The sequence below is a fragment of the Tribolium castaneum genome, unplaced genomic scaffold (assembly GCF_031307605.1).
Source record: "Tribolium castaneum strain GA2 unplaced genomic scaffold, icTriCast1.1 ptg000060l, whole genome shotgun sequence".
Taxonomy (NCBI): domain Eukaryota; kingdom Metazoa; phylum Arthropoda; class Insecta; order Coleoptera; family Tenebrionidae; genus Tribolium; species Tribolium castaneum.
Window position 1 is genome coordinate 147,490 of NW_026986657.1, and position 25,291 is coordinate 172,780.

Below are 25,291 nucleotides of genomic sequence, written 5' to 3' on the forward strand. Positions count from 1 at the left end.
TGAAATTAAGACATATAGAAGAAACACTAAAGAGAGTTAAGAATTTGATTAATCCGAGATGTTACTTTCCTGCTATTTCTTGATTTCTTTTGCGTCGCACTTTTACCGATGTAATTTGTTTTTGCTGTTTCATTTTAAATTTAATTTAAAAAGAGCTTCGATTGATAAAAAAAAATCTAGATTTGAGTGGTCGGTCATTAGATTTATTTTTTACTTAATGAAACAAATTTTATTTACTTTTAAATGTTAATTGTGGTTCTGAAAAGAACCGATTTCATTTTTTTCTTCTTTTTAAACGATGAAAGAAAAAACTTCTCTATTTTGAACTTGTGTATTTGGTGACGGCTTTGGTACCTTCAGAGACTGCGTGCTTTGCCAATTCACCAGGCAACAAGAGACGAACCGCTGTTTGAATTTCCCGGCTCGTAATCGTCGAACGCTTGTTGTAATGCGCAAGACGAGAAGCTTCAGCGGCGATCCGTTCAAAGATATCATTAACGAAACTGTTCATGATGCTCATCGCCTTGCTCGAAATACCGGTATCGGGGTGTACTTGCTTCAATACCTTATAAATATAGATTGCATAGCTTTCCTTCCTCCTGCGCTTCTTTTTCTTGTCGCTCTTCGAAATATTCTTTTGAGCTTTTCCAGCCTTTTTCGCTGCTTTACCGCTTGTCTTTGGTGGCATATTTTTTAATATTTCTAATCTTAATAAAGAAAAAAAAAACACGACACAAACGAACTGTAATACGCACAACGAACACAAAATATACCTGTCAACTTGAAAGTTCAAGCTAAAATCATGGTGCACTATTCATTCAATTCAATTCAAAATACGTTTATTCAAAATAAATTACATTTCAAAAGGGATTTTGATAAAATATATACAAGATATTTACAACTTAATCTACGAGTCCGGACTGTTTTAGGCTTTTGGCCTCTTCAGTCAAGGAAATGGATGAATGTTGTGTGGGAGTGTGTGTGTCGTCGGGTGGTGAGTGAAAGAGTGAGAAGTTTGGGGCTCGTAGGAAGCTGTGGATGTGGATGTCGTCGTGGGTGTCTTGTCGGTGTCGTCAGTGGCGTCTCATTGTGAGGGGCGTCTCTTCAACGAGAAGTTGAAGATTGTCGGGCAGGTCGGGGTACAGCGCTGAGAGAAGCGCCGTGGGTGGATGGGGCAGTTTTCTTCTGGGGATCCGGGGGACTCGGTTGCGAAGAGTGTTGTCGCGTGTGAGAAACTTATGTGAAGTGTTGAGTGTGTTTTGGGCAATTGTGTTGTTGTTGTTGAGTGTGCGTTTGATGTAGTTTTGTTGGAGTTTGTGAAGACGGTCTGTGATGGGGGTGGTGTTTGTGTCCTGGTGGAGGGAATTGCTGGCGTGGAAGCGGTCGAGGCGGTGAATTCGGCGAAGGATTTGTCGTTCGCATGTGGCAATGCGATGTGTCTTGGTGTGTGGGAGAGATGCGTAGATGGGGGCTCGGTACTCGATGACGGGTCGGATGAATGTGTTGTAGGTGTGGAGAAGAGTGCGGGAATGGCACCCTTGGAAGTTTCCCATGAGATGGCGGAGGAGGTTGGATCGGTTGCGGACTTTCTTGAGCGTGTTCTGGAGGTCGGTGTCGAGTGAGCATGTGTGTGTGTAGGTGATTCCTAGGTACCTTGTGGATGGCACAAGGTCGATGGGTGTGTTGTCGAGTGTGATGGTGATGTCGCGTGGGTCGAATTTCTTGTTTCGTGTGAGGTTGGGGTGTTTGAAGAGGATGGCGGTGGATTTTGTGGGGTTGATCTTCACTCTCCACTTGCGAGTCCATGTGGAGATCTGGTTGAGGAGGGGCTGCAGGGTCCTGGAGGCTGAGGCGGCGGTGGTCCGGGATGTCCAGAGGGCGGTGTCGTCGGCGAAGAAGCGGGTTTTGGTCTGGTGAAGATCTGAAACAGGAAAATCAGAACTGTAAAAAATGTAAAGAATGGGCGACAGAACGGAGCCTTGAGGGACCCCGGAGAGAAGGGGGACGGGATAAGAAAAGGAATTTTGGACTTTGACTTTGCAGGAGCGGTTTGAGAGAAAAGAGTCGATTAATTTGATGAAGTTGAGGTTGATGTTGTGGGAAAGAAATTTTTGGATGAGACCATCGTGCCAAACACGGTCAAATGCACGTTCGACGTCCAAGAAGACGGCTAGTGTGCACTGGCCGAGATTGGCACTCCGGGTTGAGTCGGTGAAGAGTTCGAAAGTGGGGTCGGAAGTGGAGCGATGGGGGCGAAAACCGAATTGTTCAGGGGGCAGTAGGTTGTTTTCTTCGAGAGTGTGTCGGAGACGAGAGGCAAGAATTGTTTCGAAGATTTTTCCCAGAATGTTGAGGAGAGAGATGGGACGATAAGAAAGTGGGTTGTTGGGGTCTTTGTTGGGCTTGGGAATCATGATGGTGGTGGCTTCTTTCCATGGGGTTGGAAAGTGACCGGAATTGAAGCAAGAATTGTAAATTGTGGTGATGGATGTGATGGCTGTGTCAGGGAGATGTTTGAGAAGAATGGGTTTGATCTGGTCTGGTCCTGGGGCTTTCGAGTTCTTCAGCCGGATAATGAGGGCTTTGATCTCGTCGTCGGTGGTTGGAGCGGTCAAGTCCGGGTTGTCGGGTGGAAAGTCTGGGTCGGGGTCTGGGTCGAGGTCAGCGTCGTAGTCAAGTCGGGGGAGGTTTTGCCTGAAACGGAGAGTGTTGTTAGTGACTGTGTTAAAAAAGTGTTGGTTGAAATGTGGGTCATTGGGGACTTGGTGGATGTTTTGGAGGGTAGCAGCAAAACAATTTGCTTTGTCTTGTGGGGTGTTAAAAATGGTGTTGTTGACTGACAAATGGTGGATGGGGTGAGATTTTCGGCCTGTGAGTGAATTGAATTTGTCCCAAAACTTTTTACCGTCTCGGTAATCGAGGGAGCTACAACTGTTTGACCAGTGGGCAAGACGAAATTGGTTGATGTCACGTCTTATTTGTGCATTGAGACGGTTAAAGACAGTTTTGAGGACTGGAGATCTGGTTTGCACGAATTCGCGATAAATTCGGCGTTTGACTCGGATGAGGGCAAGGATTTGAGGGGGCAATGGTTTGCGATTTGTTGGAATGTGTTTGATGGGTACAAAAAGTGTTTGAGCTTGTTTGATGAGTTGTGTTAGTTGTGTTACTTGTGTGTCAATGGTGTTGGGGTCAAGTGTGTCGTCAATGTGTGGGAGGTTGTTTGTGATGTAATTTTGAAAGTCGGTCCAGTTTGTGTTGTTGAAATCGAAAATGGGGATGTGCGTGGGTCGCGGTTGGGGGCCTTGAAGTGTGAAGTTTGAGACAAGAGGGAGATGATCGGAGGTGACTGTGGTGCCAATGAAAGAGTCTGTGTTTGTGATGTGTGTGAGATTATCGGTCACAATGATGTGGTCTACGATCGATGTGCCAACGTGATTGATGAGTGTGGGAAATTGATTTCGAAGACGACAAAGAGGAAGAGTGTTGAGAGAGCGTGTGAGGTGTCTGCCGTTTGTGTTTGAAATTGTGTCACCAAAATCGGTGTGTCGAGCGTTGAAGTCTCCGAGAATGACTGCGTGTCTGAATGTGGAAGTGTAATCGAGGAGTTGGGTACTGACGGTTTCGAGAGGAGGATTGTAATAACAAATAAACAGAATGTTTAAATTGTTAATGTGAATGGTGGCTGCAACGGCTTGAAGGTGGTCAAGATGAGGGGGTAAGATGTGTTGAGATGAAGCGAGTGAAGTTGAGACAAGAAGTGTGACGCCGTGTTTGGCTCGGGTTGTGGGGCTGGGTTTGTTGTAGGAGTGGAAGCCTGTGATGTTTACGGGTCGTTTGGATTGTGTCTCTGTGATTGCTGCGATGTGAATTTGGTCGATGTGTAGAAAATGTCTCAAGGAGGCAAATTTACGAGAAATCCCTCCCGTATTGACTGTGGCGAAATTCAGAGAAGCCATTTTTGAAACGGGGGCCAGAAGGATTCACCGAAATGGTGGATTTATCCAAAAGTGAAGTGAATTTTGTTTGATGAGTGTGAGATTTTTAGATCGCGTCGGAGACAAGCGCGAGCGGAATGTTCGAGAACAGATTGGATTTTCTGTTTCTCGAACGGAAAAAGGTCAAAAAGGGTTTTTGTGATGAAGCGTAGGAATTGACGGGCAGAAACGAAGGGTTCGCGCTCGTCGGAGTCGTCGTCAGAATTTTCGGGATCGAATTCCTTGTCAACGATTTTGATGGGAACGACGGGGGTTTCTGGGGTCATTTGGGAGGGTTTGATAAATTGGGGGCAATCTCGGGACCAAGCGGGGTGATTCCCCTGGCATTTGGGGCATTTGGGGTTTGAAACTGCGGAAGGGCACGGTTTTGACCGATGATTGTCGGGGCAAGTGGGGCAGATGGGCTTGTTGGGGCATTGGGAAAAAGAATGGCCAAATGTGAAGCACTTGGCGCACTGGAGAGGGGCTGGTTTTGGGGGGTGCGACGGCTCGCAGGGGTGAACGTGGCCGAAAAGTGAAAGGCCATTTGACAGGAGTGTGTCGATCGCCGTTTTGTCCGGTGTCACGATACGCATGAGAGGAGTTGGTTTGTTGGTTTTGGCGGAAATGATGCGCCAAACTTTTTGAATGTGGAAATTATTCAGGGCTGAAATGACGTCTTGGGGTTCGATGTCAGAGCTGACGTCTCTGACAACGATGGAAAAAGTGATGGGTTTGGGTTCGATTTGGGGTAGGAGGCGTGTGGGGTTTAAGAGTTTGAACTGGATTTTCGAGCCAGGGAAGCCAGCTTGAAGCGTTGAAATTTGGTTAGGGGTAAGTTGCCTGGAAAGAACAAGAAGAGCGGATTTGTTGTAATTGACTTTTAGAGAGTCAATTTGGTGGAGGCCGAGTGAAATGAGGTGAGAGTAAAAGCTTTTTTGAGTGGCGAGTGGGGCAGGGATGTTTTGGATTGAGTAGCGAAATGAGAGTTTTTTTGAAGTGGTAGTTGAAGACGATTTTTCCGAAGTGGTAGACGAAAAGGATGCTGATGTTTCGGAGTTTGATGGTGAGGGTGTGCGTGAACGTTGTTGGGTGTGTTTTGTGGATTTTAATGTAGTGGCGTGAGTTTGTGGGGGTGGCAAAATTTTTTTGTCCATAAGGGACGGAATGGGTTTGTTTTGGGGAAGCGTTTTTGGAGAGTTTGCAGAAGACGGAAGTGAAGTGGGTAGGTTGAGGGGTTTTTTTGGTGAGTGTTTCACCGGGCCCTTGGAGCGGAGCCGACGCTCGTTCTCCATTGTGGAAACTTTTGCAATTTATCACTTTGGATTTCACTGTCACTTCACTTAGCAAACAATCGAGTGGCTGAGCGATCAGAGTCAGCGCAGAGACTCGATGTGTTCACCTCGAGAGCGCGAAAGGAACTGTGGTGCACTACTTGTTAAAAATGTTTTATATACGAATTTACTCCGAATCAAGACCCCACCTTTTAGTATAATCATCCAGTCAGAAATACGACTTCTCTATAAGTAACCGTATAAATACGAAGCCAGAAACGCAACTTTAGTCATTCGCAGTCGCAGTAGTAGCATACAAGTTATACGCGCAGCATATTCTTATAGTTTATTTTGACTTTTCCATAAACTACGAAAACCACCATCATATCAACATGTCTGGACGTGGAAAAGGAGGAAAGGTAAAAGGAAAAGCCAAGTCTCGTTCGAGCAGGGCCGGTCTTCAGTTTCCTGTTGGAAGAATACATCGTTTACTTCGTAAAGGTAATTACGCCGAACGAGTCGGTGCCGGTGCTCCAGTTTATTTGGCGGCTGTGATGGAATATCTTGCCGCTGAAGTTCTTGAATTGGCTGGAAATGCTGCTCGTGACAACAAAAAAACTCGTATTATTCCACGTCATCTTCAATTGGCCATCAGAAATGACGAAGAATTAAACAAGCTCCTTTCCGGTGTGACAATCGCTCAAGGTGGTGTTTTACCCAACATCCAGGCGGTCCTTTTGCCGAAAAAAACCGAAAAGAAACCATAAACAGCTAACTGTTGTCTCTCTAGTTGCTGTGAGAAGCAGCAAGCTACAAAAAAATAATAATATCGGCCCTTCTCAGGGCCATCATTTTTTTAACAAATAAAAAAAAGAATCACAAACTTTTTTTAAAGAGTAAATAAACATACCTACTTAAAGTTACATAAAACTTGGCAAAAATTTATTGCACGATTTAAAAAAAAAAGAGCACTCAAGATGTTTTATTTTCTTAATAGTTTAAAAGCAGGTAAATTTTTATTGCCTCTCCTAGACGGCGAGCTACACGCCGCGCCGGTGGGGGGCTAGCTAATCCATGTATATCGGTTAGGCTTTGATGTTTTCTTTCTTTAGTGGTAATTATTATTTATCTCTGAAAAGTCAAAATTCATCCCTTTAAGGAAAAGCATACGATTGATTAAACAACAAAGTCATAAAAACCACACAACTTTATTTGTTACATTTCCTAGAAATATAAAAACAGTTTGGAAATCAAACATTTATTATACTGGTGGTTTAACTGAGAGCCTTGTGATACGTACTTTTTTCATTTGTTTAGAAATATTTTTGTGGTTCTGAAAAGAACCGTTTTTTTTCGTCGAAAATTAAAATGCGATGAATAGTAGAGAGTAGATTGATGTAACTAACGATGAGGAAGAAACATAAAAACCAAACAATGCTGGTATACCGGTATTGTCGTCGCCTCGTAGTCTCATAGATAAAACATAGGTTATAAAAAAAACTTAACCGCCAAAACCGTAAAGTGTACGCCCTTGACGCTTCAAAGCGTAAACGACATCCATGGCGGTGACGGTTTTACGTTTTGCGTGTTCGGTGTAGGTGACGGCATCACGAATGACGTTTTCGAGGAATACCTTCAGGACACCTCTGGTTTCTTCGTAAATGAGACCGGAGATACGTTTCACTCCTCCACGACGTGCCAATCTTCTGATCGCGGGCTTCGTGATGCCCTGGATGTTATCACGTAAAACTTTACGATGACGTTTTGCTCCACCTTTTCCCAATCCCTTTCCACCTTTGCCACGACCGGTCATTTTGAATGATTATTGATTCAAATTAAGCTTTGTTTCACAAAAGAAAACGACACAGATTTGACTGCTTCGTCGAAAACAACTACCTGCTCGCCAGATTAGTCAACTCATTTTATAGTTTAGTTTCGCTCCGCCTCTTAAGTTACTTTTTTGACCAATCAGATAACGCATAGTGTCACCCTAGTTAATAAAATACGGCGAAAAATTTTGTTGCAGGGTCATATGAACCGTCGCCGTTGTTAGTGACGTACGTAGGTGTTTATGTGTGTGTATGTGTAGTTGAGGGATAAAGAAGTAGTCAAAAAAATGGCCCGTACCAAACAAACTGCTCGTAAATCGACCGGTGGAAAAGCTCCACGAAAACAGCTTGCCACTAAGGCAGCAAGAAAAAGCGCACCCGCCACTGGAGGAGTGAAAAAACCTCATCGCTACAGGCCCGGTACAGTGGCACTGCGTGAAATTCGTCGTTATCAGAAAAGCACCGAACTGTTGATTCGTAAATTGCCCTTCCAACGCTTGGTCAGGGAAATAGCCCAGGATTTCAAGACCGATCTTCGTTTCCAAAGTTCTGCCGTTATGGCACTCCAAGAAGCGAGTGAAGCGTATCTTGTCGGACTTTTTGAAGATACAAATTTATGTGCCATCCATGCAAAACGCGTCACCATCATGCCTAAAGACATCCAACTGGCAAGACGTATTCGAGGAGAACGAGCTTAAAATGAAAAAATAAACAAAAAAAAAACGGTTCTTTTCAGAACCACAAAATTGTTTACAAATGAAAATGTTTCGCAATATTGACAGTAATTAAAGTAATAGTACGCGGATCATAATGAATTTTAAACTCTGTCAAACAATAAAAACAATGATGCTTTTATTTATGATTGTTCGCTCTGGTTAAGGGTAGGTAAACAAATCGTTTTAATTGATCGGTACTTCAAGAACGGCGGCGGCATCAAAAGAATTTAATTTATTTAAGTAGGTACCATAAAAATGAGTAAAGTTAAATATCGAATAAAGTCATAAAAGTGGTTAGGTAGGTGAGGAGGGATAATGCGTTTTTAGCGCCGACACCCTACAGACATTATCGTTTGTTTGTTTGTATAAATTAATAATTATATTTCGATTTAGGTATATGCAGATAGGTGTGAAAACTTTTTTTTATTTGTATAGAAATTAATTTGTGGCCCTGAAAAGGGCCATTTATGTATGCCCTCGACGGCCTTAAACAGTCGATAATCCAGGACGTCACCACCATCATCATCATCATCATTATCATCATCATCGGTTCGTAGTCGACGACGACGAAGACGACGACAAATGAGATTATTGCCATAGCTCACTTCTTTCTTTTAGGAGAAGCAGGAGATTTCTTCGCTTTAGCAGATATAGCCTTGGCGCTTTTTGGTTTCGGTGCCTTAGGTTTCTTCGTTGGACCGGCCTTATTTGATTTCTTTGCTTTCGAAGGTGATTTCGGCTTTGATGAAGCTGTTGCCGCAACAGCTCTACCTGTAGAGGAAGCAGCGGTTGTTTTCTTCTCAGCGCCGACAGAAGCGGCCTTTTTTGCTTTCGCGACGGCTACGCTCTTCTTTTCGGCTGCGACTTTTTTCGCTTTTGGCGAAGATGGTTTCTTACCGGTTTTTGGTGCCGAAACGGCGGAACGTTTTCCAGTGTTTTTTTTAACTTTTGAAACTGCTGAGGATTTTTTCTTTCTTTCGCCAGTAGCAGCGGCTGCCGCGGCGGCAGCAGCTCTAGCAGCAGAAGCAGCAGCAGCAGCTCTGGCCTTTGCACCACCACCGGAGGCGGACGAGGAAGCAAGTTTAAACGATCCAGAAGCTCCCTTACCTTTCGTCTGAACCAAAGAACCAGAAGCGACGGCGCCTTTTAGATACTTCTTGATAAATGGTGCAACTTTCTCGGCATCTACCTTGTAATTGGCGGCGACGAATTTTTTTATAGCTTGAAGAGAAGAACCACCACGTTCCTTTAAACCCTTAATAGCGTTATTGACCATCTCGGAAGTGGGAGGATGAGAAGGTTTGGCTCTAGGATTTTTTGCTTTCTTCTCCTTTTTAGCATGATGATGAACTTGAGGTGAAGTCGTCGAAGCAGCAGCATTAGCCGATGCGGATTGATTTTCTACGTCTGCCATTTTTTTCTCGTATTCTCGTATTATTATTATGACAGCAGAATAGATATATACTTGATAGGTAGTATATAGTAGGTAAATATAAACCTAAACGAACCAACCAACACAATTCGAATACACGAGCGCTCAAACTAAAGATATTTTCGCGCCACGACTAAGTTGTTACCGCGAAGCTTTTTGGCCCTTGTGGCGCAGCTCAGCGTAGCAGCGGTAACAATGGTCGTTACTTGTATGAAACTTCATTTGAAGTCACGAACTGAAAAGTTCGGGGTTTGGTCGGAATGAAACTACTGAGTAAGCATTAAATGAGACAAGGGAAGGAAGGAAGAGCTGGTGGAGGGTCGATAGCGCCCATCGCAGAGACCAGCGTGGTGTTTAGAAGGGAATGAGTACAGGTTGAACACTCACTGACTTAGACTCACTTCATGACTGATTGATTACTCACTTGGTGTGGCTAAGGGTGGCTCGTTTTATGTTAAACAACCCTTAGCCGACATCCAATGGGCTCACAAGGGGTGAGTGTGGGTGGAGCGGTAATTCGTATTGAGGGGTTTTTCGCAGAATTGCGGGGAAAACCCAGAAGGCTCTCGAGAGCGACGCGCGGATTGGTTGGGGCTGGTAACAAGTCGCCCCCGGTTTGAGACGCAAGACGGGCTCGGAGCATTCTGGGTTATTGGCGGAGAGGCGGAGAGGGATGTCTCGTGTTTATTTTATAAGAACAATGTACATAAATGTTAAAATAAAATCACAACAATAATTGCACGAAATAAATGTAAAAGACATGGTGACAAATGAAAAATGGTAGCCGCAGGCGTACCGCTTAGCTTCTAGCGTAGCCCGTTGCCAGATAGCTAACCTTAACGAGTATTTACAGAAATAGTTACCGCAAACTTTATAATTAACTTAGACTAATTACGTAATTATCCTACACTCACTCGTGGGTTTATATACAAAGGAAAGAAAATGAAATATTGTCTTTATCGAGCCAAGGGCGCGGGTCGCATCCGATCTGGCGGCGTCAACCTTTCGATGTCCTCGTCGATAGAAATGGGGGGTCCGCTGGGGTTTCGGGACAGGAAGTCCGGAAGTTCGTTGTCACGTCCCGGGCAATGTTCGAGCTCAAAATTGTAGTGCTGGAGCTCGAGGGCCCAGCGGGCCAGCTTGGCTCGTTCATTTTGGGTGGTTTGTAGCCAGGTTAAAACGCGGCTGTCCGTTCGTATTTTAAATTTTCGGTCTTCTAAGTACGGTCGAAACGTTCGGGTAGCCCAGATTAACGCGAGGCACTCCTGTTCGTTCACGTGGTAGCGTTGTTCCGTTGGGCTGAATTTTGCGCTGGCGTAGGCAATTACCCGCCGGTTGGTTCCGTCCTCCTGGTAAAGGACCGCCGCCATCCCAATGCCACTGGCGTCGGTTTGAAGGGTGAAGGGCAAGTTGGGGTTTGGTCGGTACAGGAAGCGTGGCTTGGCTAGGGCACTCTTCAGGCCCTCGAAGGCGGCTTCTTCCTTGGTGCCCCACTTCCACTTCCCTTTGTTGGACAACAGGTCCGTAAGTGGATGGGCGATTTCGGCAAATCTAGGCACGTAGTCTCGGAGCCAGTTGCACGTGCCCAGAAAAGACCGCAGCGTTTTTCGGTCTCGGGGCCTCGTGGCAGCCTGCACTTCTTCCAAATGACTTTGTTGAGGACAATTGCCGTCACGTCCGACATGGTGCCCCAGGTAATCGAGTTCCTGTAGGCCGAAATGGCATTTCCCGGGGTTGCATCTAAGGCCGTGAATTGTGAGACGTTCCAGTATGAGTCGCAGGTGTTGTAGATGCGACTGGTAATCATTCGAGAACACAACGATGTCGTCCAGTATTTACAGAAATAGTTACCGCAACTTTATAATTAACTTAGACTAATTACGTAATTATCCTACACTCACTCGCGGGTTTATATACACAGGAAAGAAAATGAAATATTGTCTTTATCGAGCCAAGGGCGCGGGTCGCATCCGGTCTACATGGACCTTGGTTGGTTTAGGGTCGGAGTCCACTAGGTACATGCCGCCATCTCCGAGCGCTTGGATGACTGGAAATGGACCTCTCCATTTGGACGCGAACGGCTGGCTTCCCAGCGGTAAGAACTGAATAAGAACCTGATCGCCAGGTTCGTAGGTGGGTGGTGGATGATGTGGGGGTTCCACATCGAGTTTTCGCGCCACGTAGTGTTCTTGGTGCCTTCGCGCTTGTTGGCGAAGAGCTTCAGGTTCGGGCCGCGCTTCTCTCGCTTTTGGGCCATCCCATTCGCCTGGGAATTGGAGTTCCACCCCGTAGAGCAGCTGGCTCGGTGGTTGCCCCGTGGCTGCGTTTCTTCGTTTTCGTAGGGTAAACAAGATACCCGGAAGTTGGATATCCCAATCGAGTTGGGATTTCTGATGTAGGTGGATTTTAAGAAGCTTTTTGAGCTCCTGATTACGCCTTTCCGTAGGGTTTTGCCGGGGCGTGTAGGTGGCGGTAGTCCATGGTTGGCATCCCCAACGTTGGCATGCTTTTGTCCATCTGCTGCTTGTGAACTGGGGGCCGTTGTCCGTGATGATGTTCTTGGGGTAGCCAAACCGGGCAAAAACTTCCTTGTCGAAGATTGTTATTATAGTTTTCGCACTGGCTTCTTGTACTGGGTACGCTTCGACCCATCGAGTAAATAGATCCGTGATTGTGACAATGAACCTATTGCCCCTGGGCGTGATGGGATAAGGCCCCATGACATCGCAGGCGATGGTTTCGAAGGGCCTTTGGGGGCGACGCGGTCGTAACGGTGCAAGGGTTTGATTGGGGCGTTTTTTGAACCGCGCGCATAGTAAACATGTACTCACGTAGTCTCGCACGTCTTGTCTCAAGGAGGGCCAGTGAAAATTATTCCGAATTAGGCGCTCACTTTCGTCAGCCCCAGGGTGTCCAGCTAATGTTGCGTCGTGATGTTCGAAGAGCACGCGCTCCTTAATGCCAGCTGGTACGTAGAGCGTGTTCTTAGGGCGACGGCACAGGTAGCCATTGTCGATGCAATAGTTTTTGTAGAATCCACTTTGCCAACCGTTGCCTTCGGGGGGGTTTTCCTCCATGTCTCGGCGCTGGTTAATCAACCGTCGGGTTAAGGCATCGCTAATCTGAGCCTGTCGGACCTCTTCTGCTATGGTTAGGATTTTCTCCTGGGAAATTCCATCTTGTTTGTCGACCTCAGGTGGTGGTTCAGGTGGAGGCTCTTCGATGGGGGCTTCGTCTTCGGCAATCTCTTTATCGTGTCTTGGCATGTCTATTGAAACACTGGCGGGGCACGCACTTGCTTGGAGCGGTGTTGATGTCGCAGTGTCTTCGCTTTTTGCAGCAAGGGGGCTGTCATGGCGTTTTGGGGTCCCTTTTTCGAGGGCTTTGCTGTGGTAGAACACCTGGTTGTTCGGTACCTGACGAGCTTTAGTCGTGGTTTCGGAAGTGACAGCCAGTACCTCCTTGTCCAAGGAAGCGGTTGTCCTCGGCGTGGAGGCTACGTGCGAGCCAACGGCGCCGGCGACAGCGGTTTGGACCGAAACGGTCGTGTTCATAGGGGGCTGTACCTCCGAGGCAGGTCGAAATTCGGTTGCTGGTGTTGAGGTTACGGTTGAACCTTCGGTTTCGCGAATTTTTGGGGCTGCGGTTGAGCCTTGATTCGTAGTGGTTGCAGCAGCAAGGGGGCTGCTATTGCGTGGAGTTAGTTTAGCGACTGGGACAGTTACGGCCTCGATGATAGATTTGAAAATCGCAGCAGTTGTTTCCTTGTCCAAGGAAACGGTTGTTTTCGGCATGGGGGCTGCGTCAGAGCCAACGGTGCGCGTGAAAACGGGTGCTCTCGACGTGGGGGCTGCGGTAGAGCCGGCGGCACGTGGAGAATGACGTGGATGGGGCTGCGTTTCGAATTTCGGTTCAGGGGGCGCACTGTTTACTGTCGCGGATTTTTGTTTTGAAAAGTTGGGCGCCACTGGAAGCAGATTTTGGGGCCCCTCTTCCAGTAGGGGTTGAGGTTTGGCCTCGGCGAAGTTTACTGCTGGGGACCGGACGACATGGCTTTGGGCTGAGCCTTGGCGACGGCCCCATTTTCGTTTCCCGACGAAAATGTTCGTGGTTTCGCAGAGCAGTCCCGATGAAAGTGAAAGCCGGGACAAAAACGGCACTTTGGTAGCGAAGGGGGCTGCCGAGTGTGGTTCGAGGGTAAACGCTTTCTGTTTTCCTCTACTTGGATCATGGCTTCGATAAAATCGTTCATCGATTGCGGAAATACAGTTCCGCTAGCCGCAGCGAGTTCCGGTGTCAGCAACCCGGCTGTGAGTCGCACCAGTTGCGACTCCGGCAGTTCGGGTGCTACTCGCTTTGCTAGGAGCCATTTTCGTCGAAGAAAATGCTCCACGTTTTCGTTTCGTTGACCGTCGCCGTAGAGTGACGCTTTGAGTTTAAACAAATGACTCACCCCGTTGTATCGGTTCAGGAAAGCGGCGGTGAAATCCTCGTATGTGGGAATGAGCGCTCCGTTGAGTCTCCACCACTCTTTGGCGGGCCCCCGGAGTTGTGAAACGATTCTCTGAAGGCGAATCTCCTGGTTGTCGTTGTTGATTCGAAGGAGGCATGTGTCCAGGAATCGTTGTGGGTCCTCGTGATTTTCGCCGAAAAACTCTGGTAGTGGCAAGGGTTCTTGCGGTGCTGGAGTTTCGTTGTTGGTCCGGAGCGACTCATGGAACTGAGTTTGGGCTCTTGCAGCGTCGATTTGAGCTTGAATAAGCTCGCGAATGGCTTCGGTCAGGGCGTCCATGGCGTTGATTTGGTTTAATGTTGCACTAGCACGAGTACTGGGCATCACTTGGAGAGCATGAGGGTAAGGGTAGTGGATAAGTCGGCGTCTCCGACGTCGAAACAGCCCCACGTGTCGGGCGCCAAATTGTTACCGCGAAGCTTTTTGGCCCTTGTGGCGCAGCTCAGCGTAGCAGCGGTAACAATGGTCGTTACTTGTATGAAACTTCATTTGAAGTCACGAACTGAAAAGTTCGGGGTTTGGTCGGAATGAAACTACTGAGTAAGCATTAAATGAGACAAGGGAAGGAAGGAAGAGCTGGTGGAGGGTCGATAGCGCCCATCGCAGAGACCAGCGTGGTGTTTAGAAGGGAATGAGTACAGGTTGAACACTCACTGACTTAGACTCACTTCATGACTGATTGATTACTGACTTGGTGTGGCTAAGGGTGGCTCGTTTTATGTTAAACAACCCTTAGCCGACATCCAATGGGCTCACAAGGGGTGAGTGTGGGTGGAGCGGTAATTCGTATTGAGGGGTTTTTCGCAGAATTGCGGGGAAAACCCAGAAGGCTCTCGAGAGCGACGCGCGGATTGGTTGGGGCTGGTAACAAAGTTTTTATTGCCTAGAAAATAAACCCGACCGCGGACTAAACAAACACCACGCTCGCCAACATTAAAATTATCGGGGCCTCACACTAGACTTTGGCGTGATGACATCGTTCCTTTTTGACGATCGTCAATGTTTTCGAGCCGACGACAAAACCAATTTTGAAAAAAAGATTTTTCCTATATATTCTGAAATTTATATCAACGAAACGACTATTCTCAGGACCTAGTGACGTCCTTACAGACGCTCGCCGTACCGACGACTTATTCGCGGTTAAAGAGAACATCAAACTGCGACGTCGTCGACAGATACTTACTGGGTAAACGTGAAAAGTTGGTCTTTGGTCTGTCGAAAGTCTAATCTATCCTCTACCGAATGCCAATAAGAATTTTTTTAAATACTTTTGTTTTTGTGCGGAAAAATTCTTTCAAAACAGTCGATGCACGAAACGAAACCAACTACGAAACCGGAACTTTTTGGAAGATGACGGGCCCCAGGAGTCATTAGGGTACATTGAATGCAAACATTAAAAAAAAAATAGTTGTTTATGTTTTCTAAAAGTTTTTTCTATACTTTGGTCTTGATAAAAACAACGAAATCTCAAAAAACATTCGAAGATGCAAACGTTTGATGTAAACTGTTGTATGATAGAAAATGTCACAATAAAAACGTTTATTTTATTAATATTTGTTGTTTTAGTATACTTATAACTTTACCGATGTTTCATTATTGTACAATACTCTATTTTATAAATAAAATGCATTTCTAAATAGAAACAAATTTGATTCGTTTCGTTGCAATGCGTTGTCATCTATACGTTCTAACTATTAGCAACATTCACTGAAAACTATTTTTAAACTTATCAATTTTGTATTTCAATTTCAATTTCAATAGTTAGTTCTATCCACCTACGTAATACAAATTCTGTCACTTTACACAAACACAAAAATGTGTTATAGTGAAGAATATGTAGGTAGTTAGTTACCAACCTATACACGTTAAAATATACTTTGGTTTTATTTGTTTGCATCTTACTGTTTTGTTTTTCTTTACCTAAAGTAAAAACCAAAATTCAACTTGGAACCAAAATTATTATAGAAAAGAACAACAACAACAACAACAACAACAACAACAACAACAACAACAACAACAACAACAGATGACAATGTAGTTTACTTCTTTCGTTTATATGAGATGCTTTTTTTCAAGTGACACTTCACAAATTGTAAATTCTACTAAAACAGATATACCTAATGTCTGTTTGTCTCTTTCTCTCTCTCTCTTGCACTCAGTAATAAATTGGTACTTTTTAATAAATTAATAATACCTAGATAATAGGAAACTCTTTCCTTCGATGTCGACAATGGCGCGCGCGTATAAAATAAAAATAATTATAACTTGGAAGATAATTTAAAAATTATCACTAAAATATTTTTATTTATTTGCCTACGCAATTAGATAGAAATTTGGTAGAAATCTATTTTTACTAATTTGGATGATTTTTGATATATGAACCGAATATTTGATTGCATGTTTCAACAATAACTAAGATTAAATTCTCGAAACGTTTTACGTGGCGTATCATAATCTATTTTGCATTTAGATTAAAAAAAAGTATGTAATGTTTTGGTTAAGCACAAACGTGTTTCTAACTGTTTTTTTTTGTGATTTGAAGTAAAAAAAGTCATATACAAAATGAAAATTTTAAATATGATAGAAAGACAGATTGATAGATTAAGTAGTTTAAGTTTACTAGATATAGATAGTTTAAGTTTAATCTGGTTTTTTTTAATTCTTAAGCACACAACGTCAAAGAAGTTAATTAAAATGTTGCCAAATGTTTATAAATATTAGATCATTTGTCTGCTGATCTACTTAATTCATAAACCGAGTAAGTATTGTAGACTTTATTGAATCAATAAAAAATTTACAACTTTTGATGAAACAAATATGTTTTTTATAAAAAATATTTATAGTGTTAATTTGAAGATATTTAAAAAAATAATATTTGTTACAAATTTTTATTTTATTAACAAAAATTGAAATAGTCATTACAGAACGCCACCGAGTTACTTTAAAATTGAAGAGGATAATTAATAAATAAGTTTATTAAAAAATCGAGAAATATTTGTTTGAATAAGATAGATTTATACAAATTCATTATTGTTTTAAAAATTAGTAAACATGGTTTTCTTTATCTGTAGATATTATAGCTAATAAAGATGCGTAAATTTTCTAGATCAGGCAACTAACATTTTAAGCATTGTCATAAAATTGTCATTTTTTGACTATTTTTCATTTGGAAGTATATTAAGTATTTAATATAAATACTTTTTTTTTGTTTTAATCAGTTATTATTAATTCTATTACATTTATTTTTTTGTTTTGTTTTTACTTTCCAATATTAAAGCTTCTGTACTAATAATATTAGCTTTGTTTGCGTAGGATATTTAGGACTAATCCTAAATTAGTCCAAGACTCATTTAAAGCGCATGTGCGGTTCTGAACCAGCTATGGATTATCGTTTACCACAAACAATAATATACCGTTGTCAAGTATGCAGTAAATGTTTAAAAATCGGAAAACCGCAAAAAATTATCACACATTTATAAAAGAGAAACATTGGTACAAAAAAGTGTAAAATGTAAAAAACTACTCATTTTCACATTCACAAAAGTTATTTTACAAATAATTTCGATTTAGTAATATATTAAATAAATCTCAATAATAAAATAGACAGTAAAGCACCAAAACACGAGAGTAACAAAGACAAAACCGCTTTCGTCAACTGCGCAAGTCTAGAACTAAAAATCTTTGATCGAATGAACATGAAGATCGTTTGGACTGGTTCTGAACTGATCCGGTATCTAGGTTATATTCTCGACCGTGAACGACGGCCTGTAACTAAAAGTTCAGGTTTTTTTCTCATATGTACTGTGCATGCAATTAATGCCAGAACAAGCTCATCGATCGCTATCGTGAACAAAGCTTTTGATTCCCTATCTGTATACCTATGACTAAACGTAATTATCATAGTAAGATATTATTTTATTTATCTGTTTAAGGTTTGAGTATAATTGTACAAGTACAAGTATAGAGTTAAGAAGATAAAGTCAGGTTAGGTCAGGTCAGATCAGGTCGGGTCGGGTCGGGTCAAGTCGGGTCGGGTCGGGTCGGGTCGGGTCGGGTCGGGTCGGGTCGGGTCGAGTCGAGTCGAGTCGAGTCGGGTCGGGTCGGGTATTAGAGAGGGGTATTGAAAATGAAGAAATATAAGCAAAAACTTATAAGTGTGCAGAGGAAACTCCTTCGGCCCACATCTTGACTACGCACTCGCGAAGGGTAAGATAGCCACGGGAATGCTGAGATCTCTCGTATGTCGGCGGAGCGCGTTGTCAATTGACAACAAGCTCTTGTTGTACAAATCAGTGATCCGACCTACCATGACTTATGCTTCTGTGGCTTGGGCGTTCGCGCCCTGTAAGACTCGGATGCATAAGTTACAAACTTTCCAAAACAAATTTCTCCGTCAAGCATTCAACGCCCCGTGGTTTGTTCGCAACAACCAATTGCACCGAGAGGCGAAGATGCCGACGATGGAGGAATTCTTCCGTGAGACCGCCGAGCGAGCCTTTTCGAAGGCGGAAGCCCACCCGAACCCCCTGGTGCGAGAGGCCGTTGACTACGACGAAAACGGTCCGTCCAGATGCAAGAGGCCAAGGATGGCTCTCTTGTGATCGAAAAATGCCTTCTCACTCAGATCTTCCGAATCTGGTAAGCATCAAATGTCATTGCCACATTTATCTGTCGCAGCTCTTTTCAGATTCCATCAAATGGATCACTTCGGGGGAATCCCCGGAGCGCCCTCTTCTTTTCTTCTGGCGCCATGCAAACCGGCATGGCTACCCAGCGTGCGTTCAGGTATGAAGGACCAATGGTTCCGATCCCTAAGGTGACGCGAGGGGTTTTAGTGGGTATTGTCGGCTTGCACATTTACCGACCGAGTCCCACATAACCAGACCTAGTCTGGTATGCGTAAAAGCATTTCCCCTCAGATAATAGCAGAGGTCGCTTCTGGCTTCTATCGCCTTTCAAATTAAAGACAGTAGGAAGGTACTTGATAGAACAGGCAACAAGCATAAAGTGATAGAGCAATCTATCACGGCATGGCAAGCCAGATGGGACAACAGTTCCAAAAGAAAATGGACGCATCGCATCGTCTTATCTCGAACATAAGTCGGTAGATGGAAAGGAGAAAACCTGTGAGACAGGTAAATTACTACCTAATACAGTTTTTAATAGGACATAAGGCTTTTCTGTCATATCTACACCGTATGCATCGAGCAGATGATGACCGCTGTGTATACTGCAACGAGGAAGATACAGCCGAACATGTGTTTTTCGAAAACATGTGTTTTATCAACGCGATGCCATTCGATAGAAGTGGGAATTACAAATAAGTAATAAACTTATACATGATAATCTAGTTGAAAAAATGCTCGAGAACAATGAGCATTGGAGAACAGTACAGAAATTTACAGAGGAGATTTATAAAACTAAGAAAATGGGGGAAGAAGGAAGAAATCAATGTTCGAAAAGCTCTGATTCTTCGTAAACGAAAAGACGTAGAAAAATGCCCGCTGAGGGACCTAGATCATCTGCCGTAGGAGGCGGCCAGAAGATGTCTTGGGAACCAGCGTGCACGATCTAAGAACGGAGGCGCTAATTCCTGGAGAAAAAGAATAAGCTTTCACTCCTGACGGTATGGTCAGGTCAGGTCAGGTCAAGTGGCTGAGATGGGTGGCTTAGATTCTATACATTAGATATACCTTTTTCATTGCCTAGTATGGTTGAAAGTGTATTTTGGACATTTAAAAAAACCATACAAATCTTAAGAATGCATCAAGTTCAAGAAAATCTAAGAATGCTTCTCCTGTAGAAATGTCATAAAAAGATATTGGAAGATTAGAAATAATAGTTGTCTGAGATAGTTCAAGCATTAATAATTTTAAAATAGCAAACACATTATATCTTTGATCAAGTTTTGGGTATGGGAAAAAATTGACAAAAACACATTTTCTGAGCACAGAAGCTCGCCGGAAAAACGAAAACTGAACAATGTAAGGAGCTGTTTTAGCGCAATTCTTTAGATTTTATACGACAATTTAAAAAAAGTAAATTTTAGTCTATTTTCCAATTTAAGAAAAAAATACACTGGAAAAAATATAACGAAAATTTTCAAGATATCACAGCTCTAAAAAACTTGGTTTAAAAAGTTACCAGAATTGACCCACATGGATGGGATTCCAAACCCCGATTAACCAAGTGTATGTAATAAAAAGGTAGTTATAGTAAAAAGTAATCAAAAAATTGTTTTGCTAAATTATTGTTTTCTATGTGAGGCCATAAATTAATCATTCCACTCTTGTATATAGTTTTATAAATCGAATTTATAACAAACATTTAGGGTAGATATCTACTATAAAAGATTTGTTTATTATAATAAATTGTTAGTTAATTTCTTTGAGGAAAGTACTATTGATCTATTTATTTTTTATAATTATTAATAATAACTATTAGTGTACCTATTAATAGCGCAAAGTTGTACCTTTGTCGATTGAAGCATTTTCTCAAAATCGACAATATAAATTTGCGCTCGCAACACACATACACAAAACTTTTTCTGAATCTCCAAGTATTAACAATATACCATAATATTCAGAACAAAACCATGTAACAATTTATTAAAATTGGCAATTATTTATTTTCTGTTTACTCGTTGTTACTAGTAACTATAGCTAGTTACAAAAATCACTGGACATTTGATTTCAAAAAAAAAAAAATAATAATAATAATAAAAAATAAACAAAATGGGAGAACAAGCGTTTTTTTCAGTTATGTCGCTTTAAAGCGACAAAGTGACAGTTTTGGAGAAACGTCAACCTTACGTTGCTAATATAGACATTATAATATGTAATAATTATAAATGACAGCACAACAACTTATACTTATTTTAAGAAATCCGCGTCTTAATTATGCACCCAAATATAATACTAAATATTAAACTAAAAAGGATGTACAAACGAGAGAATGTTATAAATATTTTTTAAATTTCTAATTTAAGAGTTCGTCGCTGCTCCTTTCAGATTCCATCAAATGGATAACTTCGGGGGAAAACCCGGAGCGCCGTCTTCTTTTTTTTCTAAGGCAACACGGCATGGCATGGCTGCCCAGGGTGCGTTCAGGAATGAAGAACCAATGGTTCCGATTCCTCAGGTGAAATTGAATTCGTATCAGAATATGTAGTATTGTTTGTAATGTAATAACTAAAAAAAATGAAATTAAGACATATAGAAGAAACACTAAAGAGAGTTAAGAATTTGATTAATCCGAGATGTTACTTTCCTGCTATTTCTTGATTTCTTTTGCGTCGCACTTTTACCGATGTAATTTGTTTTTGCTGTTTCATTTTAAATTTAATTTAAAAAGAGCTTCGATTGATAAAAAAAAATCTAGATTTGAGTGGTCGGTCATTAGATTTATTTTTTACTTAATGAAACAAATTTTATTTACTTTTAAATGTTAATTGTGGTTCTGAAAAGAACCGATTTCATTTTTTTCTTCTTTTTAAACGATGAAAGAAAAAACTTCTCTATTTTGAACTTGTGTATTTGGTGACGGCTTTGGTACCTTCAGAGACTGCGTGCTTTGCCAATTCACCAGGCAACAAGAGACGAACCGCTGTTTGAATTTCCCGGCTCGTAATCGTCGAACGCTTGTTGTAATGCGCAAGACGAGAAGCTTCAGCGGCGATCCGTTCAAAGATATCATTAACGAAACTGTTCATGATGCTCATCGCCTTGCTCGAAATACCGGTATCGGGGTGTACTTGCTTCAATACCTTATAAATATAGATTGCATAGCTTTCCTTCCTCCTGCGCTTCTTTTTCTTGTCGCTCTTCGAAATATTCTTTTGAGCTTTTCCAGCCTTTTTCGCTGCTTTACCGCTTGTCTTTGGTGGCATATTTTTTAATATTTCTAATCTTAATAAAGAAAAAAAAAACACGACACAAACGAACTGTAATACGCACAACGAACACAAAATATACCTGTCAACTTGAAAGTTCAAGCTAAAATCATGGTGCACTATTCAATTCAATTCAAATACGTTTATTCAAAATAAATTACATTTCAAAAGGGATTTTGATAAATATATACAAGATATTTACAACTTAATCTACGAGTCCGGACTGTTTTAGGCTTTTGGCCTCTTCAGTCAAGGAAATGGATGAATGTTGTGTGGGAGTGTGTGTGTCGTCGGGTGGTGAGTGAAAGAGTGAGAAGTTTGGGGCTCGTAGGAAGCTGTGGATGTGGATGTCGTCGTGGGTGTCTTGTCGGTGTCGTCAGTGGCGTCTCATTGTGAGGGGCGTCTCTTCAACGAGAAGTTGAAGATTGTCGGGCAGGTCGGGGTACAGCGCTGAGAGAAGCGCCGTGGGTGGATGGGGCAGTTTTCTTCTGGGGATCCGGGGGACTCGGTTGCGAAGAGTGTTGTCGCGTGTGAGAAACTTATGTGAAGTGTTGAGTGTGTTTTGGGCAATTGTGTTGTTGTTGTTGAGTGTGCGTTTGATGTAGTTTTGTTGGAGTTTGTGAAGACGGTCTGTGATGGGGGTGGTGTTTGTGTCCTGGTGGAGGGAATTGCTGGCGTGGAAGCGGTCGAGGCGGTGAATTCGGCGAAGGATTTGTCGTTCGCATGTGGCAATGCGATGTGTCTTGGTGTGTGGGAGAGATGCGTAGATGGGGGCTCGGTACTCGATGACGGGTCGGATGAATGTGTTGTAGGTGTGGAGAAGAGTGCGGGAATGGCACCCTTGGAAGTTTCCCATGAGATGGCGGAGGAGGTTGGATCGGTTGCGGACTTTCTTGAGCGTGTTCTGGAGGTCGGTGTCGAGTGAGCATGTGTGTGTGTAGGTGATTCCTAGGTACCTTGTGGATGGCACAAGGTCGATGGGTGTGTTGTCGAGTGTGATGGTGATGTCGCGTGGGTCGAATTTCTTGTTTCGTGTGAGGTTGGGGTGTTTGAAGAGGATGGCGGTGGATTTTGTGGGGTTGATCTTCACTCTCCACTTGCGAGTCCATGTGGAGATCTGGTTGAGGAGGGGCTGCAGGGTCCTGGAGGCTGAGGCGGCGGTGGTCCGGGATGTCCAGAGGGCGGTGTCGTCGGCGAAGAAGCGGGTTTTGGTCTGGTGAAGATCTGAAACAGGAAAATCAGAACTGTAAAAAATGTAAAGAATGGGCGACAGAACGGAGCCTTGAGGGACCCCGGAGAGAAGGGGGACGGGATAAGAAAAGGAATTTTGGACTTTGACTTTGCAGGAGCGGTTTGAGAGAAAAGAGTCGATTAATTTGATGAAGTTGAGGTTGATGTTGTGGGAAAGAAATTTTTGGATGAGACCATCGTGCCAAACACGGTCAAATGCACGTTCGACGTCCAAGAAGACGGCTAGTGTGCACTGGCCGAGATTGGCACTCCGGGTTGAGTCGGTGAAGAGTTCGAAAGTGGGGTCGGAAGTGGAGCGATGGGGGCGAAAACCGAATTGTTCAGGGGGCAGTAGGTTGTTTTCTTCGAGAGTGTGTCGGAGACGAGAGGCAAGAATTGTTTCGAAGATTTTTCCCAGAATGTTGAGGAGAGAGATGGGACGATAAGAAAGTGGGTTGTTGGGGTCTTTGTTGGGCTTGGGAATCATGATGGTGGTGGCTTCTTTCCATGGGGTTGGAAAGTGACCGGAATTGAAGCAAGAATTGTAAATTGTGGTGATGGATGTGATGGCTGTGTCAGGGAGATGTTTGAGAAGAATGGGTTTGATCTGGTCTGGTCCTGGGGCTTTCGAGTTCCTCAGCCGGATAATGAGGGCTTTGATCTCGTCGTTGGTGGTTGGAGCGGTCAAGTCCGGGTTGTCGGGTGGAAAGTCTGGGTCGGGGTCTGGGTCGAGGTCAGCGTCGTAGTCAAGTCGGGGGAGGTTTTGCCTGAAACGGAGAGTGTTGTTAGTGACTGTGTTAAAAAAGTGTTGGTTGAAATGTGGGTCATTGGGGACTTGGTGGATGTTTTGGAGGGTAGCAGCAAAACAATTTGCTTTGTCTTGTGGGGTGTTAAAAATGGTGTTGTTGACTGACAAATGGTGGATGGGGTGAGATTTTCGGCCTGTGAGTGAATTGAATTTGTCCCAAAACTTTTTACCGTCTCGGTAATCGAGGGAGCTACAACTGTTTGACCAGTGGGCAAGACGAAATTGGTTGATGTCACGTCTTATTTGTGCATTGAGACGGTTAAAGACAGTTTTGAGGACTGGAGATCTGGTTTGCACGAATTCGCGATAAATTCGGCGTTTGACTCGGATGAGGGCAAGGATTTGAGGGGGCAATGGTTTGCGATTTGTTGGAATGTGTTTGATGGGTACAAAAAGTGTTTGAGCTTGTTTGATGAGTTGTGTTAGTTGTGTTACTTGTGTGTCAATGGTGTTGGGGTCAAGTGTGTCGTCAATGTGTGGGAGGTTGTTTGTGATGTAATTTTGAAAGTCGGTCCAGTTTGTGTTGTTGAAATCGAAAATGGGGATGTGCGTGGGTCGCGGTTGGGGGCCTTGAAGTGTGAAGTTTGAGACAAGAGGGAGATGATCGGAGGTGACTGTGGTGCCAATGAAAGAGTCTGTGTTTGTGATGTGTGTGAGATTATCGGTCACAATGATGTGGTCTACGATCGATGTGCCAACGTGATTGATGAGTGTGGGAAATTGATTTCGAAGACGACAAAGAGGAAGAGTGTTGAGAGAGCGTGTGAGGTGTCTGCCGTTTGTGTTTGAAATTGTGTCACCAAAATCGGTGTGTCGAGCGTTGAAGTCTCCGAGAATGACTGCGTGTCTGAATGTGGAAGTGTAATCGAGGAGTTGGGTACTGACGGTTTCGAGAGGAGGATTGTAATAACAAATAAACAGAATGTTTAAATTGTTAATGTGAATGGTGGCTGCAACGGCTTGAAGGTGGTCAAGATGGGGGGGTAAGATGTGTTGAGATGAAGCGAGTGAAGTTGAGACAAGAAGTGTGACGCCGTGTTTGGCTCGGGTTGTGGGGCTGGGTTTGTTGTAGGAGTGGAAGCCTGTGATGTTTACGGGTCGTTTGGATTGTGTCTCTGTGATTGCTGCGATGTGAATTTGGTCGATGTGTAGAAAATGTCTCAAGGAGGCAAATTTACGAGAAATCCCTCCCGTATTGACTGTGGCGAAATTCAGAGAAGCCATTTTTGAAACGGGGGCCAGAAGGATTCACCGAAATGGTGGATTTATCCAAAAGTGAAGTGAATTTTGTTTGATGAGTGTGAGATTTTTAGATCGCGTCGGAGACAAGCGCGAGCGGAATGTTCGAGAACAGATTGGATTTTCTGTTTCTCGAACGGAAAAAGGTCAAAAAGGGTTTTTGTGATGAAGCGTAGGAATTGACGGGCAGAAACGAAGGGTTCGCGCTCGTCGGAGTCGTCGTCAGAATTTTCGGGATCGAATTCCTTGTCAACGATTTTGATGGGAACGACGGGGGTTTCTGGGGTCATTTGGGAGGGTTTGATAAATTGGGGGCAATCTCGGGACCAGGCGGGGTGATTCCCCTGGCATTTGGGGCATTTGGGGTTTGAAACTGCGGAAG

The 25,291-nt window shown here is 43.5% G+C and overlaps 4 protein-coding genes across 4 annotated transcripts; all 4 read right to left on the minus strand.

Annotated features, from left to right (window-relative positions):
• Positions 1-256: 256 nt before the first annotated feature.
• LOC135267608 (histone H2B) lies at positions 257-804 on the minus strand. Its single transcript, XM_064359654.1, has one exon. It carries the CDS (start codon positions 686-688, stop codon positions 317-319), a length of 372 nt encoding a protein of 123 aa, XP_064215724.1. The 5' UTR covers positions 689-804; the 3' UTR covers positions 257-316.
• A 5,778-nt stretch (positions 805-6,582) lies between these two features.
• Positions 6,583-7,143, minus strand: LOC135267610 (histone H4). Its single transcript, XM_064359656.1, has one exon. The coding sequence runs from the start codon at positions 7,062-7,064 to the stop codon at positions 6,753-6,755; it is 312 nt and encodes a 103-aa protein (XP_064215726.1). The 5' UTR covers positions 7,065-7,143; the 3' UTR covers positions 6,583-6,752.
• A 14,054-nt stretch (positions 7,144-21,197) lies between these two features.
• Positions 21,198-21,742, minus strand: LOC135267609 (histone H2B). The gene has a single exon (XM_064359655.1). It carries the CDS (start codon positions 21,627-21,629, stop codon positions 21,258-21,260), a length of 372 nt encoding a protein of 123 aa, XP_064215725.1. The 5' UTR covers positions 21,630-21,742; the 3' UTR covers positions 21,198-21,257.
• A 1,758-nt stretch (positions 21,743-23,500) lies between these two features.
• Positions 23,501-24,894, minus strand: LOC135267607 (uncharacterized). Its single transcript, XM_064359652.1, has 2 exons — positions 23,841-24,894; positions 23,501-23,629 (listed from the first exon to the last, which is right to left on the minus strand). The coding sequence occupies exons 1-2, from the start codon at positions 24,892-24,894 to the stop codon at positions 23,547-23,549; spliced, it is 1,137 nt and encodes a 378-aa protein (XP_064215722.1). The 3' UTR covers positions 23,501-23,546.
• Positions 24,895-25,291: the final 397 nt, after the last annotated feature.